Here is a 13,342-nt window from a genome sequence, read left to right as displayed (position 1 = left end):
CCCACCAATGTTTTATGCCCCTTGATGTTCCTTATCTCCACCCAAACAGATTCCACATCATGATTTGCCAAGCTAATATCCTTCCTCACTATTGCATTGATTTCCTCCTTTACTAACAATGCTACCCCAGCTCCTTTCCCTATTTGTCTGTCCTTCCTTAATATTGAATACCCCTGGACGTTCAGTTCCCATCCTTGGTCACCCTGCAGCCATAAGTGCAACTATATCATAACTATTTATATCTATTTACCTTGTTAATTCATCTACCTTATTGCGTGACTTTAAAAACCACAGCCCCAATGCCCCTTGGATTTGGCTGATAACTTACAATCCTCCATGTGGTTGGTCCTTTTGGTGTGAATTGTAGTCCGTGAGCCAGGTTGACCGTTCCTGACTTCCTTCTTGATTACAGTCCACAAAATCTCAGACCAACCTCGCTACAATTTGGCTGAAGCCACTTACAACCCCCCCACCCACACAGCTGGACTGTCCTGAGTTGGTTGTAGGCCCTTAGTTAAGGTGGCCAGCCCCGACCCTTCTTTCGATTGCAGCACCAAACCCTCCAATCTTGTCCTTTTTATGATGATTCTTATCAGAATATCATTGTAGTGATTGTAAGTAAAACTTTTCATACTGTTTTGGGGATCATGTGACTGTACAGATGAATCAGCCCTAAGTGCAGTTAACCTTAGGGGCCAATCTTTCTAGTCTTGGTCTTGGTTCAAGCATGTGGCTTCATCAGGAGCTCTGTAAACAACATTTACTGTTTCTAATAAGAAACCTGTCTGGTACTCCAAGTTTATTATAACTGGTGATGAGGATAAATAGCTCCAACGCTGCACCTCACCTCCTGAATGTGAGTATTTCATTTTTTAAATGAAGAAAGAAAAGTATATTCACCAGTCATGCCACTCTTTGGCAGAATCGACCTGTACAGCTCGTCCATGGAAGACTGGAGTCAGTACATAGAACGCCTATATTTCTACTTTGTGGCGGATGAAATAACAACAGAGGAGAAACAGAAAGTGATTCTTCTGATTGTCTTTGGGAGCAAGACATATAACCTCATCCGTAGTCTGACGGCCCTGAATGTGCCAAATTCCAGATGTTTTAACAAGTTAGTAGATCTCCTGAAGGCACATTTTTAACCTAAGCCATCGGTGATCATATAAGATTCAAGTTCAACTCTAGAGTAAGGGCCCTGGGTGAGTCAATCACAACATATATCATGAAGTTAAGATAGTTAACAGAGCACCGTGACTTCAGAGATACGCTCAATGACATGTTGTGAGATTGTTTGGTTTGCAGTGTACACGATGACACCATTCAGTGCTGTTTACTTGCAGAAGTTAATATTGATCTGAAGCGTGTCATGGAAATAGCACTAGCAATGGAATGTGCTGAGAAGGACTCGCAGGCTTTGCAGAGTGTGCAGCATGGCGCCATTCTTCAGTTGGGCCAGGAACCTACTGCTGGGTGTGGCACAAAAACCAGGGAGACAACCGCAAAGCGGGAGGCAGTCTCTACTGCTCGATAAACAAAAAGGAATACTGGAAGCATCTCACCAGCGATTCAGAAATTAACTCGTTACCGATGTGGAGGTAACCATGTACTGGAAACTTGCAGATTTAAAGAGTGCTGTCACAAAAAAGGGCATGTTATAAGGCAATGCAGGGCAAAATCAAGACAGCCAATCAGATGGCAGGACAAGATGATTGAAGTACACAATATAAATGAACCAGAAGCTGCTGATAGTGATATCTATTCCCTTTGGAATCTCGAGGCAAAGAAAACTGAACCGATCACCGTCACTCTTCAAGTGAATGGGAAGCCTCTAGTCATGGAGGCTGACACAGAAGCATTGACCACAGTGGTGGGAAAACACGTCTTTAAATACTTAAGTGAAGGTACCCAGCAACTGAATCTGGAGCAAACCATGGCTCAGCTAAAGAGGCAATACCACTGAAAGGCATTGCCTCTGTACCTGTACCCTACAGGCAACAAACAGCCCAGCTGCCAGTGATTGTTGTAACAGGTGAAGGACTTGGCCTTTTGGGTCATGATTGGTTAAAAGAAATTAAGCTCAACTGGGCAGAAATTTTTCAAGTTAGAACAGGAGGAATTGCTGAGCTGTTAAAAAAGTATGACAACGTATTCCGAGATGAGTTGGGAAAACTAAAAGGCATACAGCAAAAATATATGTAGATCAGAGGCAGCAGCCTGGTTCTTTAAGGCCAGGCCTGTGCCTTACCCCCTAAAAGCGGATGCAGAATTGTGCCACTTAAAGAATTTAGGAATAGTCCAGCCAGTCCAATTTTCAGAATGGGCAGCGCCCACAGTCCCTGTGATGAAACCAGATCAAATCATTCGCATTTGCAGAGACTACAAATTAACTGTGAACAAGGCTGCTAAATTAGACAAATATCCAATCCCAAGGATGGAAGATCTGTACGCTAAGCTTATAGGAGGGAAATCCTACACCAAACTGGATATGAGCCATGCATACCAACAGCTAGAGCTGGACAGCACATTTAGAGAGTATGTAATAATCAACATGCACAAGGGCCTGTACCAATATACATGCCTACCCTTTGGTGTATCATCTGCCTGTGCGATTTTCCAAAGAACCATGGAAAGCCTACTACAAGGACTTTCCCAAATTGCAGTGTCCCTGGATAACACCCTGATCACAGGGTTAACAGAAGTCGAACATCTGGCCAACCGAGAAGAGGTTTTGAGGAGATTTTTGGAGGCTGATATACGAAAGAAAAAAGATAAATGTACTTTCCAAGTGACTGAAATCAATTATTTGGGTCATCGAGTGGATGCCCAAGGGTTACATCCAATAGAGGAGAAAGCCAGGGCAATCAAGGAAGCAGCCTCTCCTACCAGTGTCACTGAACTCAAGTCTTTTTTGGGCATGACAAATTATTATGGTTGCTTTTTGCCTAATTTGTCTACAGTATTAGCCCCTTCACACTTATTATTGAAGAAGAACCATAGATGGCCTTGGAAGGTACAACAAGAAGAAGCTTCATAAAAGTCAAGAAGCTTTTACACTCATCGTGTCTGCTAGTACACTATGACCCATCAAAGGAATTAATATTAACCTGTGATGCATCACCCTACGGTGTTGGAGCGGTGTTGTCACACAAGATAGAAGATGGTTCCGAAAAGCCAACAGGATATGTCTCCAGAACCGTCTCTGCAGCCGAGAAGGGTTACTCATAACTTGAAAAAGAAGCCGTATCCGTAATATTTGGAGTAAAGAAGTCCCATCAATAGTTGCATGGTCAACATTTCACCATAGTGTCAGATCACAAGCACTGCTGGGTTTAGTTAGTGAAGATAAAGCAACTCCACCGATAGCCTCTGCTAGAATTCAAAGATGGGCTTTGGTTTTGTTGGCATGTGAGTACACCTTTATGCATAGTCCGGGTGTGCATATAACAAATGCAGATACCCTCAGTCATCTTCCTTTGCCAGATAGCATGACACATGCTCTAGTACCTCAAGAGGTTGTACCTGTGTTCAATTTCCTAGACTCCTCCCTGGTCTGTGCGAAGCAGATAAAGAATTGGACAAACCAGGATCCAATTTTATCAAGAGTCCGAGAACAGGTATTACAAGGATGGTCAAATGCAAAAGTCTCTGAGGAGTTAAAGCCATTCTATGCCTGTAAAACTGAATTAAGTTGGTACCTTGCTGTGGGGAGCAAGAGCCGTCCCTTTGCAAGGGAAAGAGCCCCTCTTGACAGAGCTTCATAGCGCGCATCCAGGCATTTTGAAAATGAAGATGCTTGCGCGAAGCTATATCTGGTGGCCAGGTATAGATAGTGATATAGAAAAAATGGTTAAACACTGTCTCCAGTGTCAGCAACAGCAGAAGTTGCCCGTTTCAGCTTCACTGCATCTGTGGGAGTGGCCTGGTCGATGCTGAGTTAGACTACATATAGACTATGTAGGTCCATTTTGTAGGTCATGTTTTTAGTGATCATTGAAGCGCATTCTAAGTGGATGAATGTGTATGAAGTTAGATCACTACATCGTGTGCAACTATTGAAAAGCTGCGCCAATGTTTTATTGTATATTCCCTACCAGAAGTCACTGTTTTGGATAATGGTACTGCTTTCACTAGTACGGAATTCCAGAGATTTATGAACCTAAATGGGATTAAACATGTCAAAACAGCACCATATCATCCCTCACCCAATGGGTCAGCAGAACGAGCAGTACAAACTTTCAAAACAGGAATGAAGAAATTATCCGAAGGAACGTTAGAAACATAAATTTCAAGATTTCTTCTCAACTATCGCATGACTCCTCATATAGCTATAGGTTCAACACCATCTGAATTACTAATGAAACATCGCCTTCATACAAGGTTGAGCCTAATATTCCCTAACTTAGAGGGAAAGGTAGAGAAGAACCAGACTAGTCAGAAAGTGAATTATATTCACAATAAAGATCACAAATTTACTGTGGGAGAGACTGTTTTTGTGCAAAATTTTGGAACTGGACCTAGATGGGTTCCTGGTATAATTGTCTCTGAAGCAGGATCTTTGTCATATCAAGTGGACATGGAAAACCGGATTGTTTGGGAACATCTAAGAAGTAGAGAGACACTCCAACAACCAGTTACTCCACCTGAAACTGAATGTGAACCTTTGATCCCCGAGGTGCCAGATCGACATAGAGTAGAAACATCTGATGTCTTTGATGAAGTAAATAATTCTGAACTGCCATTGTCTAAGGATGTCCCTGATGCTGCAATTCCTGGTCAAGTCGATTCAGTGGTAGAATCTCAAGTCGCAGAGTTGCATCACTCTACCTGAACCAGAAAACCATCTCAGAGACTTAACCTATAATTGCATGAACTATATATGTTATACATATTGTAAATAAGGGATGTAAAACAAAGTTAAAGCAGGAGGAATGTAATGATTGTAAGTAAAACTTTTGGGGATCATGTGACTGTACAGGTGGATCAGCCCTAAGTGCGGTTAATCTTAGGGGCGGATCTTTCTAGTCTTGGTCTAGGTTCAAGCATGTAGCTTCATCAGGAGCTTGGTAAATAAAGTTTACTGTTTCTAACAAGAAACCTGTCTGGTATACCAAGTTTATTACAATCATAAACACATTTCCTGAGGCCATCCTACTGAATGGTCAGTGCTTAGCACCTTTCAATCCTTTTAGCCTGTTACATGCCCTGGTCAAGACAGGTTCACTCAGTGCTGGTGTTAGTTCCATCACCAAAAACAATGGACTCCACCCAGGTGAGATATCTCTGGCACCGAAGCTAATGGGCATGTCAATGTTTTTCCTTGATAGGAGTGAATGTTGCTATGTAATGGAATCTCCATTTTCTTAATTGGGTTGTGTGATGGCAGCTAATACATCAGGCAGAAGCTGTTAGCTTGCACCATTGTTATGATAATGTTTTCCTTTCCAGTCTCTTAATTGTGTCAGTTCCTTTTTGCAATGTTGGAATGTTTGAAATTAACCCCTTACAGTATAGCCTGCCTCTGTGTGTGTTTTGTGTTGAGGTTTGGCTTTTTATTTAAAATACATGTGTCCATGGTTTTTGGGGATTTTTATATTGCTTAAAGTCCAGTTTGAGGAGATTCCAATCCCACAAACTCTCGCTGCTTCATGCTCTGAACTCTCGCTGCTTCATGTTCTGAACTCTCGCTGCTTCATGTTCTGAACTCTCGCTGCTTCGTGTTCTGAACTCTCGCTGCTTCATGTTCTGAACTCTCGCTGCTTCATGTTCTGAACTCTCGCTGCTTCATGTTCTGAACTCTCGCTGCTTCATGTTCTGAACTCTCGCTGCTTCATGCCCTGAACTCTCACTGCTTCATGTTCTGAACTCTCACTGCTTCATTCTCTGAACTCTCGCTGCTTCATGTTCTGAACTCTCACTGCTTCATGTTCTGAACTCTCACTGCTTCATGTTCTGAACTCTCACTGCTTTATGTTCTGAACTCTCGCTGCTTCATGCCCTGAACTCTCACTGCTTTATGTTCTGAACTCTCACTGCTTCATGTTCTGAACTCTCACTGCTTTATGTTCTGAACTCTCGCTGCTTCATGCTCTGAACTCTCACTCCTTTATGTTCTGAACTCTCACTGCTTCATGTTCTGAACTCTCACTGCTTCATGTTCTGAACTCTCACTGCTTTATGTTCTGAACTCTCGCTGCTTCATGCCCTGAACTCTCACTGCTTTATGTTCTGAACTCTCACTGCTTCATGTTCTGAACTCTCACTGCTTTATGTTCTGAACTCTCGCTGCTTCATGCTCTGAACTCTCACTGCTTTATGTTCTGAACTCTCACTGCTTCATGTTCTGAACTCTCACTGCTTTATGTTCTGAACTCTCGCTGCTTCATGCTCTGAACTCTCGCTGCTTCATGCTCTGAACTCTCGCTGCTTCATGCTCTGAACTCTCGCTGCTTCATGTTCTGAACTCTCGCTGCTTTATGTTCTGAACTCTCGCTGCTTCATGCTCTGAACTCTCGCTGCTTTATGCCCTGAACTCTCGCTGCTTCATGCCCTGAACTCTCGCTGCTTTATGCCCTGAACTCTAGCTGCTTCATGTTCTGAACTCTCGCTGCTTCATGTCCTGAACTCTGACTGCATTATGCCCTGAACGCTAGCTGCTTTATGCCCTGAACTCTCGCTGCTTCATGTTCTGAACTCTCGCTGCTTTATGCCCTGAACTCTCGCTGCTTCATGCTCTGAACTCTCGCTGCTTTATGTCCTGAATTCTCATGCCTTGACTCCTGAACTCTCGCTGCTTTATGTCCTGGGCCAGGATTTTTCCTATGGCAGGCGGGATGCGCGGGAACGGATGGGGTTAAGCGTGGAGCCAATCGCCACCTGCGATCATCTTTGCGCCGCCATTTTACACGGGCGGGCCAATTAAGGCCCGCCCAGCCTAACATGCGGCTGGTAGCACTACCTGTGTGGGCGGGGGGAGGAGGGAGAGTCGGAGCATGCACTTGTGCAGCAATCTCCCTGAGGCATGGAGCTGCCTCAGGGAGATCCAATGGATGTTAAAATAGTCAAAGAATTGATTTAAAAGTTTATTTAAACATGTCCCTCTGTGTCACATGAGTGGGGACATGTTTTTATATTTATGAAAATTTTTTTTTTAATAAAAGCTTCAGGGAGCCTCATCCCGCTCGTGGGTGAGGTTTCCTGAAAAACGCGAAGGCCGCTTGGGCTTTCTGCCTGCTCGCCAACCTTAAGGTTGGACCGGCAGCATTTTCAAGTGGCTCGATTGATTTCTTAATAACTTAATAGGCCGTTTACGTTTCAGCAGTCACGCAGACAACTCCAGCACGCGCCCGCCGAATGAAACATCGCGATGGCGTCGGGACACACACCCCCGCACGCCAACTGGAAAATTTTGCCCCTGAACTCTCACTGCTTTATGTCCTGAACTCTTGCTGTTCTATGTCCTGAACTCTCACTGGTTTGACTACCTAACGTTTGCTGACTTTCACTCCTGAACTCTCACCGGGAAGAAGCAGAATGTGTGAGCGCTTTGTCCAAACAAATGGACAGTTTCTGTCTTGGATGCAGAAATATTATTATTCATTGCAGAGCATCTGGCACAGACAGGAAGGGCCAAATGGCCTCCTTTTCTGATGTTTTATTCAATGATTGCATGAGGTCAAAGCCTGTAAGCCCGGGATTAGATTGCAACTTAATATTTGATAGGCCGGTACTGAATCTCATGGGAACCCAAAAGGTCTTTGTAATAACTTATTTTTCTTATGTTACCTGTCAGGCAATAGCTGTCAGAACAGCATTCATACACATGTCAGAGCTTCCTGCACTTTCTGTCTCTGATTTTCTCACTTTTAATTTTATTGGTAGAAAATAGTGGGCAGCATATATCCAATTTGTGCTGCCAGAGGGCTGAGGCTCCCGCTGGATGGCCAGACACCTGAAGTTACCTCTCTAGAGTCTTATTATTGGAAAATATTTACTAAAATAGATTTTTAATATCTTTTAGTATATAATTTTTTGGGAGACGAAAAAAGTAATTTTTCCTCAGAACATCCTCCAGCACTTCAGAGCCAATGATTTAATTTAGAAATTGCTGAGAAAAGAGACATTTCGAAGCTTTTCATCTTGCACTCATCAGGACACTTTGCAAGAATACTAATATAAGGGGGAAACAACAATCTATACTGTATGTGAAGAATGTTGTTTTAGATGTGATTCTGCGATTGGACATTTGCTAAATAATCCTCAGTGAGCTAAGAATTACGCTGACAACCAATTTAAGATTGTCAGTTGGGCTCACAGTGTGGTGCATTAGTGTGTACTGGAAGCTACATATATTAATACACAGGGCCTTGTTCTTTACAGACAGAAAGAACATATATACACATTGTGCCTGTTTCAGACAAACAAAATAATTGATAGCCATTCGCTGACTCATTCCTCAGGGCAATGCCTTGGCCAATCAGAATCAAGCTGCCTTGTTTAAATTTCAAACAATACTTGGCAGTAAACTGTCAGTCACCATCATTGGTGCATTCTCCATGGCAATGCCTCTACCAATCAGAGTCTACTTGCCAACCAATCAGCGCTCTCTTCACATGCAGTATAAATTTTGTTTTCCCCTTATATTGGTATTCTTACAAAGTGTCTGATGTGCGCAAGATGAAAAGCCTCAACATGTCTCTTTTTTCAGCAATGCTCAAGTTCTGTACTACCAAGCGACTACGTTAGAAATATAGGGCTGAATTATGCTAGCCTTATGGGAATGGGCTGGGAGTTGGGAAGGCTGTAAAAATGGCATGAGTAGGCTTTGGGAAGATACCAAATGCCTTCCTGTCCCCGGTGGAATTTTGACAACATCAGGAGGGCCTGCCATCATTTCAGGAAACTGCCAGGTAAACTCTGACAGCCTCCCAGTTGGCCCCAGGTTAGGTTCTCCTTCTCAGATACTCCATGGACACGGATGGGTCCCCTGGTGGCAATGGCCATCCCCAACGGCAATGGTGCCACCTACCCACTTCGTTGGTGGGGGCCAAATTGGCCCCAATGCCTCCAGACCTCTGGCTTTGAAGGTGCACAACTACTGATGTGGTCTCATCCTTCAAATGTCACCCCTGAGACTGCTGGCCCTCTGTCTGAGCTGACAGACACCTATTCTTAATAGGGTGGCAGCTAAATGTGGCCCTGTCCCACTGCCCACCGAAATAGGGGCTTTCAACCCCGCCAATGGGACATCTGCTGACTCTGCGCAATTCTGTCTGTAGTCAGCAGGCAATTTGTGCATGGCTAGGACCCACAAATACCAAATTGGATAAATGAACACTTAATCTGCTTTGGTGTTTATAGTTGAGGGTTGAATGCTGACTATCCCACCAGAAGAATTCCCCCAGCCCTCACTCCCTACTCTTTTATGGATATTGCTTTGGGATATTTTACATCCCTCTGATTAATCAATTTAACATTTCACTCCAGACTATACCGAACTCCTTCAGTACTGCACTGAAGTGCAGTAGATTCCGTGCCCATGCCCTGGAGGGTGAACCCATGATCTTCCGATTTGCAAGTAAATATTAACACTGAGTCAAACTGACACTTGTAAGGAGGCATTCAATCCAGTTTGATAGCTGATTCAAACAAGAAACCAGTACAGGTTTTTGTGATTCATAAGATTTTGTAAATGAGATTCACTTAAACTGTAGTTTAATAGTTTACTCACAAGCTAAGCCATCCTTGGTACCATTCTCAATATTTTTACTTGACGTTATAAGAACATGTGGAACGTCAAGATCAAGAAAATGTCTCTAGGCCCATCAAAACCTGTCTCCGTAGTATTCTAATTCTTTCAGTTTAGAATCAAACTTGTACCCCAGTTGTCAGCCTCCACCAGTTTGCCAATTGGCAGCCCCCCCTGTGAAATGGACTGAAGATACATCTGATATGGAATGTCCAGGAATTATTGATTGGGCAGTGAATAAGGGTCCTGGTGCTACAGAAGCTGCATATAAAAGACATGACATATAATACTTACTGAAACTTCATAAAATCAGGGCTGTAAAAAATAGATACACCTTCTTTGCCTGATATGGAAATCTGCTTCTACATTTGTTTTTTTTAGATTTTAAATGATTAAGAAGAAATTCAAGTTGTATTTAGAGACTAAAATCATATTGTTCGTTGGTATTGCATTGTACTTTTGTCTTTTTTTTAATTCTCAGGTAGAAACGACTCCTACAACTCCCCAGTTTGCTGATCACAATATTTACAAATGGGATATTAATGGCACTGGAAAGCTATTGAAAGTCAAAGGAGTAATGGGTCAGGCTCGTAAAGCTCAGTGCACTGACTACAGCACCATCAGGCAAGAAATTTACCTCTTGCAAAATACACATGCTACTCACTTCCAGTTCTCTCTCAACTGGTCACTAATCCTCCCGACGGGCAACATAACACAGGCAATCAGGGCAAACCTGCGCTATTACAAATGCTACATCAGTGAGCTTCTACGTGTGAATGTTACTCCTGTCGTTGTGTTGTATCATCCCACTCTTGAGGATCAGCGACTGCCTTCGGTGTTAGAAGAAAATGGGGGCTGGATGAACCCGGCAACGATTCGGGCTTTTGTGGAATATGCCAGGTTATGTTTCAGACAGCTGGGAAGCAAAGTGAAATTCTGGATAACAATGAGTGAGCCAAATGGCATAAAGCACTTATTGGGATATAAAACAAACTTCACAATTGTAGGCCACAGTTTAATTAAAGCACATGCTTTAGTCTGGCATCTTTATAACAATGAGTTTCGCAAGACACAAAATGGACAGATCTCTGTCTCCCTTCATGCTGATTGGGTGGACCCAGCTGACCCTTTCTCTAGGAATGACATTGAAGCAGCTGCTAGGACCTTGGAGTTTGATATTGGTTGGTTTGCAGAGCCTATTTTTGGTAATGGGGACTACCCCTTCATCATGCGAGACTGGCAGAGCCAAAGGCAAAATGTTGGATGGTACAATTCTTATCTGCCCCACTTTACCACTGAAGAGAAAAAGCTGATCCATGGTTCTGGTGATTTTGTGGCACTGAACCACTACACAACTCATATTGTACATCTAGAAAGCCAAGCTGAAGCCCAGGCTGGTTATGAATTCAAAGTGCAGCACCTGAAAGACACTACCTGGCTGTCATCACCAGATGGAAAAGCAGTTGTGCCAGGGGGTTTACGCAAACTCTTAAGGTGGATAAAATCAAAATATGGCAACGTTCCAATCTATATCACATCGAATGGAATTGATGATGATTCACCCTCTAAAGACAAGTTACGAATTTATTACATTCGGAGTTACATTAATGAGGTTTTGAAAGGTAAGCCATTCTTCATCCTCTGTATTCAACAAATGTGTGAGTTTAGTGTTTCTGCTGTCTAATATTTGGAAAATTGGTCTTTATCAGTGCTCCCATATCATTGTGAGACCTTTCCTGTACATTCCACATTTTTCTTGTATTTTCTGGTGATTTGTTCTATTTGCAGGAGTGCGAAAACATTTTTAAAATGCTGTTGTTTTCATAGTTTTCTCAAGGTGCTTTTATCCATGATTATATCAGTTTTTTTTTGTAATTTATGTGCTGTGAAGTTCATCCCAAGGGTGTGGAAGGTTCTTTATGCTATAGATGCAAATTCTTCTTTCCTCTCTTCACCTTCAGCAGTCATGGCTGCTGCTTCTCCTGCTTCTTTTTGATTTTCTATCTTGTTTTCTTCTTTGTTTCTCATTACTTCCTTGCATCTGGATGAGTGAATTAAAGTTATCAATTGGCCTTCCTTATCTGGTATCAATCTTGTGATTGTAGCTTTCTTAATTTCTCACTTGCTCTACCTTTACAACAACTGCAGCTTGCATTTATATAGTGGAGGAACATCTCAGAGCAAAGGGGAAAGCAGGATAAAGGCACCCGCACAAAATATATGCTTTAAGGAGGCTATTCTGGAGAGGACAAAGGTGAGAAAGCAAAGTCGTTTTAGAAAGTTCCAAAGAGTAGACCAACTAAAAGATTTTGGCCCAATTTTAACTCTCTTTATGTGAATGGGTTTTGAGTCAGTTAAAATTGAGCACAATAATTATCTTCAATGATGGAGCAAAGGGTTGCAGGAAGAGCTGGGGCATGCAGCTGGAGAAAGTGATGTGGAGCAAGATCATGGAAGGATTTGTAAATGAAAACAAGAGCCTTGAAATCAATACATTAGAAGAAAGGGAGTCAGAGAGGCTTTAGCAGTCCTAGGAGTGACATGTATCCAAGGCTTTGTGTGAGAGAATAAGCATTACAGAGTCGAAGATGAGGTGAAGTTTGAGAAGGATGGAGGTTAGGAGCTAAGTAATGAGAGCATTTGAGAAATCAAGGAGATGAAAATGTGGGTTAAAATTTTGACAGAGGAAGGGGAAATTTTGGCCCAAGTAGATAACATTCTGGAGTTGGAAAAATGCATCTTGACAAGATATGGAATAAAAAGGGTGGTTTACTGCTGAGTAAAATGTAAAGTGATAAAGCTGGAGCCAGACAAATGCAGGTACTGGCATGAAACAAAGAGGGTTCTTCAGTTCTTGTGAGATTCATCGCTTACTTACTAATTAAATCATTCTTTCATTTCTTGCTATCACTGTCCTCCTCTTTCCCATAAAAAGACAGAACACTCAAATTCCTGGGGTGGTGGGGAGGGTGGTGGGTGGGGGTGGGCATCCTCCAGGATTGATTACCATTCCCTAGAGTCTTAAGGTTCAGAGACTTTTACACAGCCCTCAGTGGGGCTCATGAGATTTTTCAGTTGATGTGAGTTCCAAGGAGGACATAAAGGGAATGGCAGACGTGTCCTCTTGATGTGCAAGAGAGGAGAGATAGTGACTAGAGCGTTTGACAACTGGGAAATGGTTGCAAGCAAAAAATAAGGTGGAATCACAGCAGAAGCTGGCTGTCCCAGATTCTACCTGCATTACCTGAAGTGTGAATTTTAAACTGTCCTTTGAGGTGGATGTAAAAGATTCAATAGCTACATTCAAAAAAGAGCAGCAAGTTCTTCCATTGACCTACCTAGCATTCATTGCTCAACCAACTTTACCAAACAAATATATTACCCCTCATCATGCACCTGACCTGCCTACTGTGAACCTTGTAATGTATAAATTGACTACCACAGATACCTCTACAATAAATAGTGTGACTGTAGGTTAAGTGAATTTTATTGGAATTGAGAAGGGCATAAATTTCACCTTCAGTGTGGGTGTTGGTGGATCCCCTGACCATTATAAAACTCGATCCAAGTTATCGGAGAGAAAGATCAAGC

General features: G+C 42.6%; 1 protein-coding gene across 1 annotated transcript in view; it reads left to right on the top strand.

Annotated features, from left to right (window-relative positions):
* kl (klotho) overlaps window positions 1-13,342 on the top strand; it is a 118,538-nt gene that overhangs the window by 102,872 nt on the left and 2,324 nt on the right. Inside the window, exon 4 of the mRNA XM_078545337.1 lies at window positions 10,233-11,373. Within this exon, the coding sequence (XP_078401463.1) occupies window positions 10,233-11,373 (1,141 nt within the window). The remainder of the gene's footprint in view (window positions 1-10,232; window positions 11,374-13,342) is intronic.

Source organism: Cetorhinus maximus, chromosome 7 (genome assembly GCF_964194155.1).
Source record: "Cetorhinus maximus chromosome 7, sCetMax3.hap1.1, whole genome shotgun sequence".
NCBI classification, from domain to species: domain Eukaryota; kingdom Metazoa; phylum Chordata; class Chondrichthyes; order Lamniformes; family Cetorhinidae; genus Cetorhinus; species Cetorhinus maximus.
Note: the sequence above shows the minus strand (reverse complement) of the source record. Positions and strands in the feature narration are given on the sequence as shown.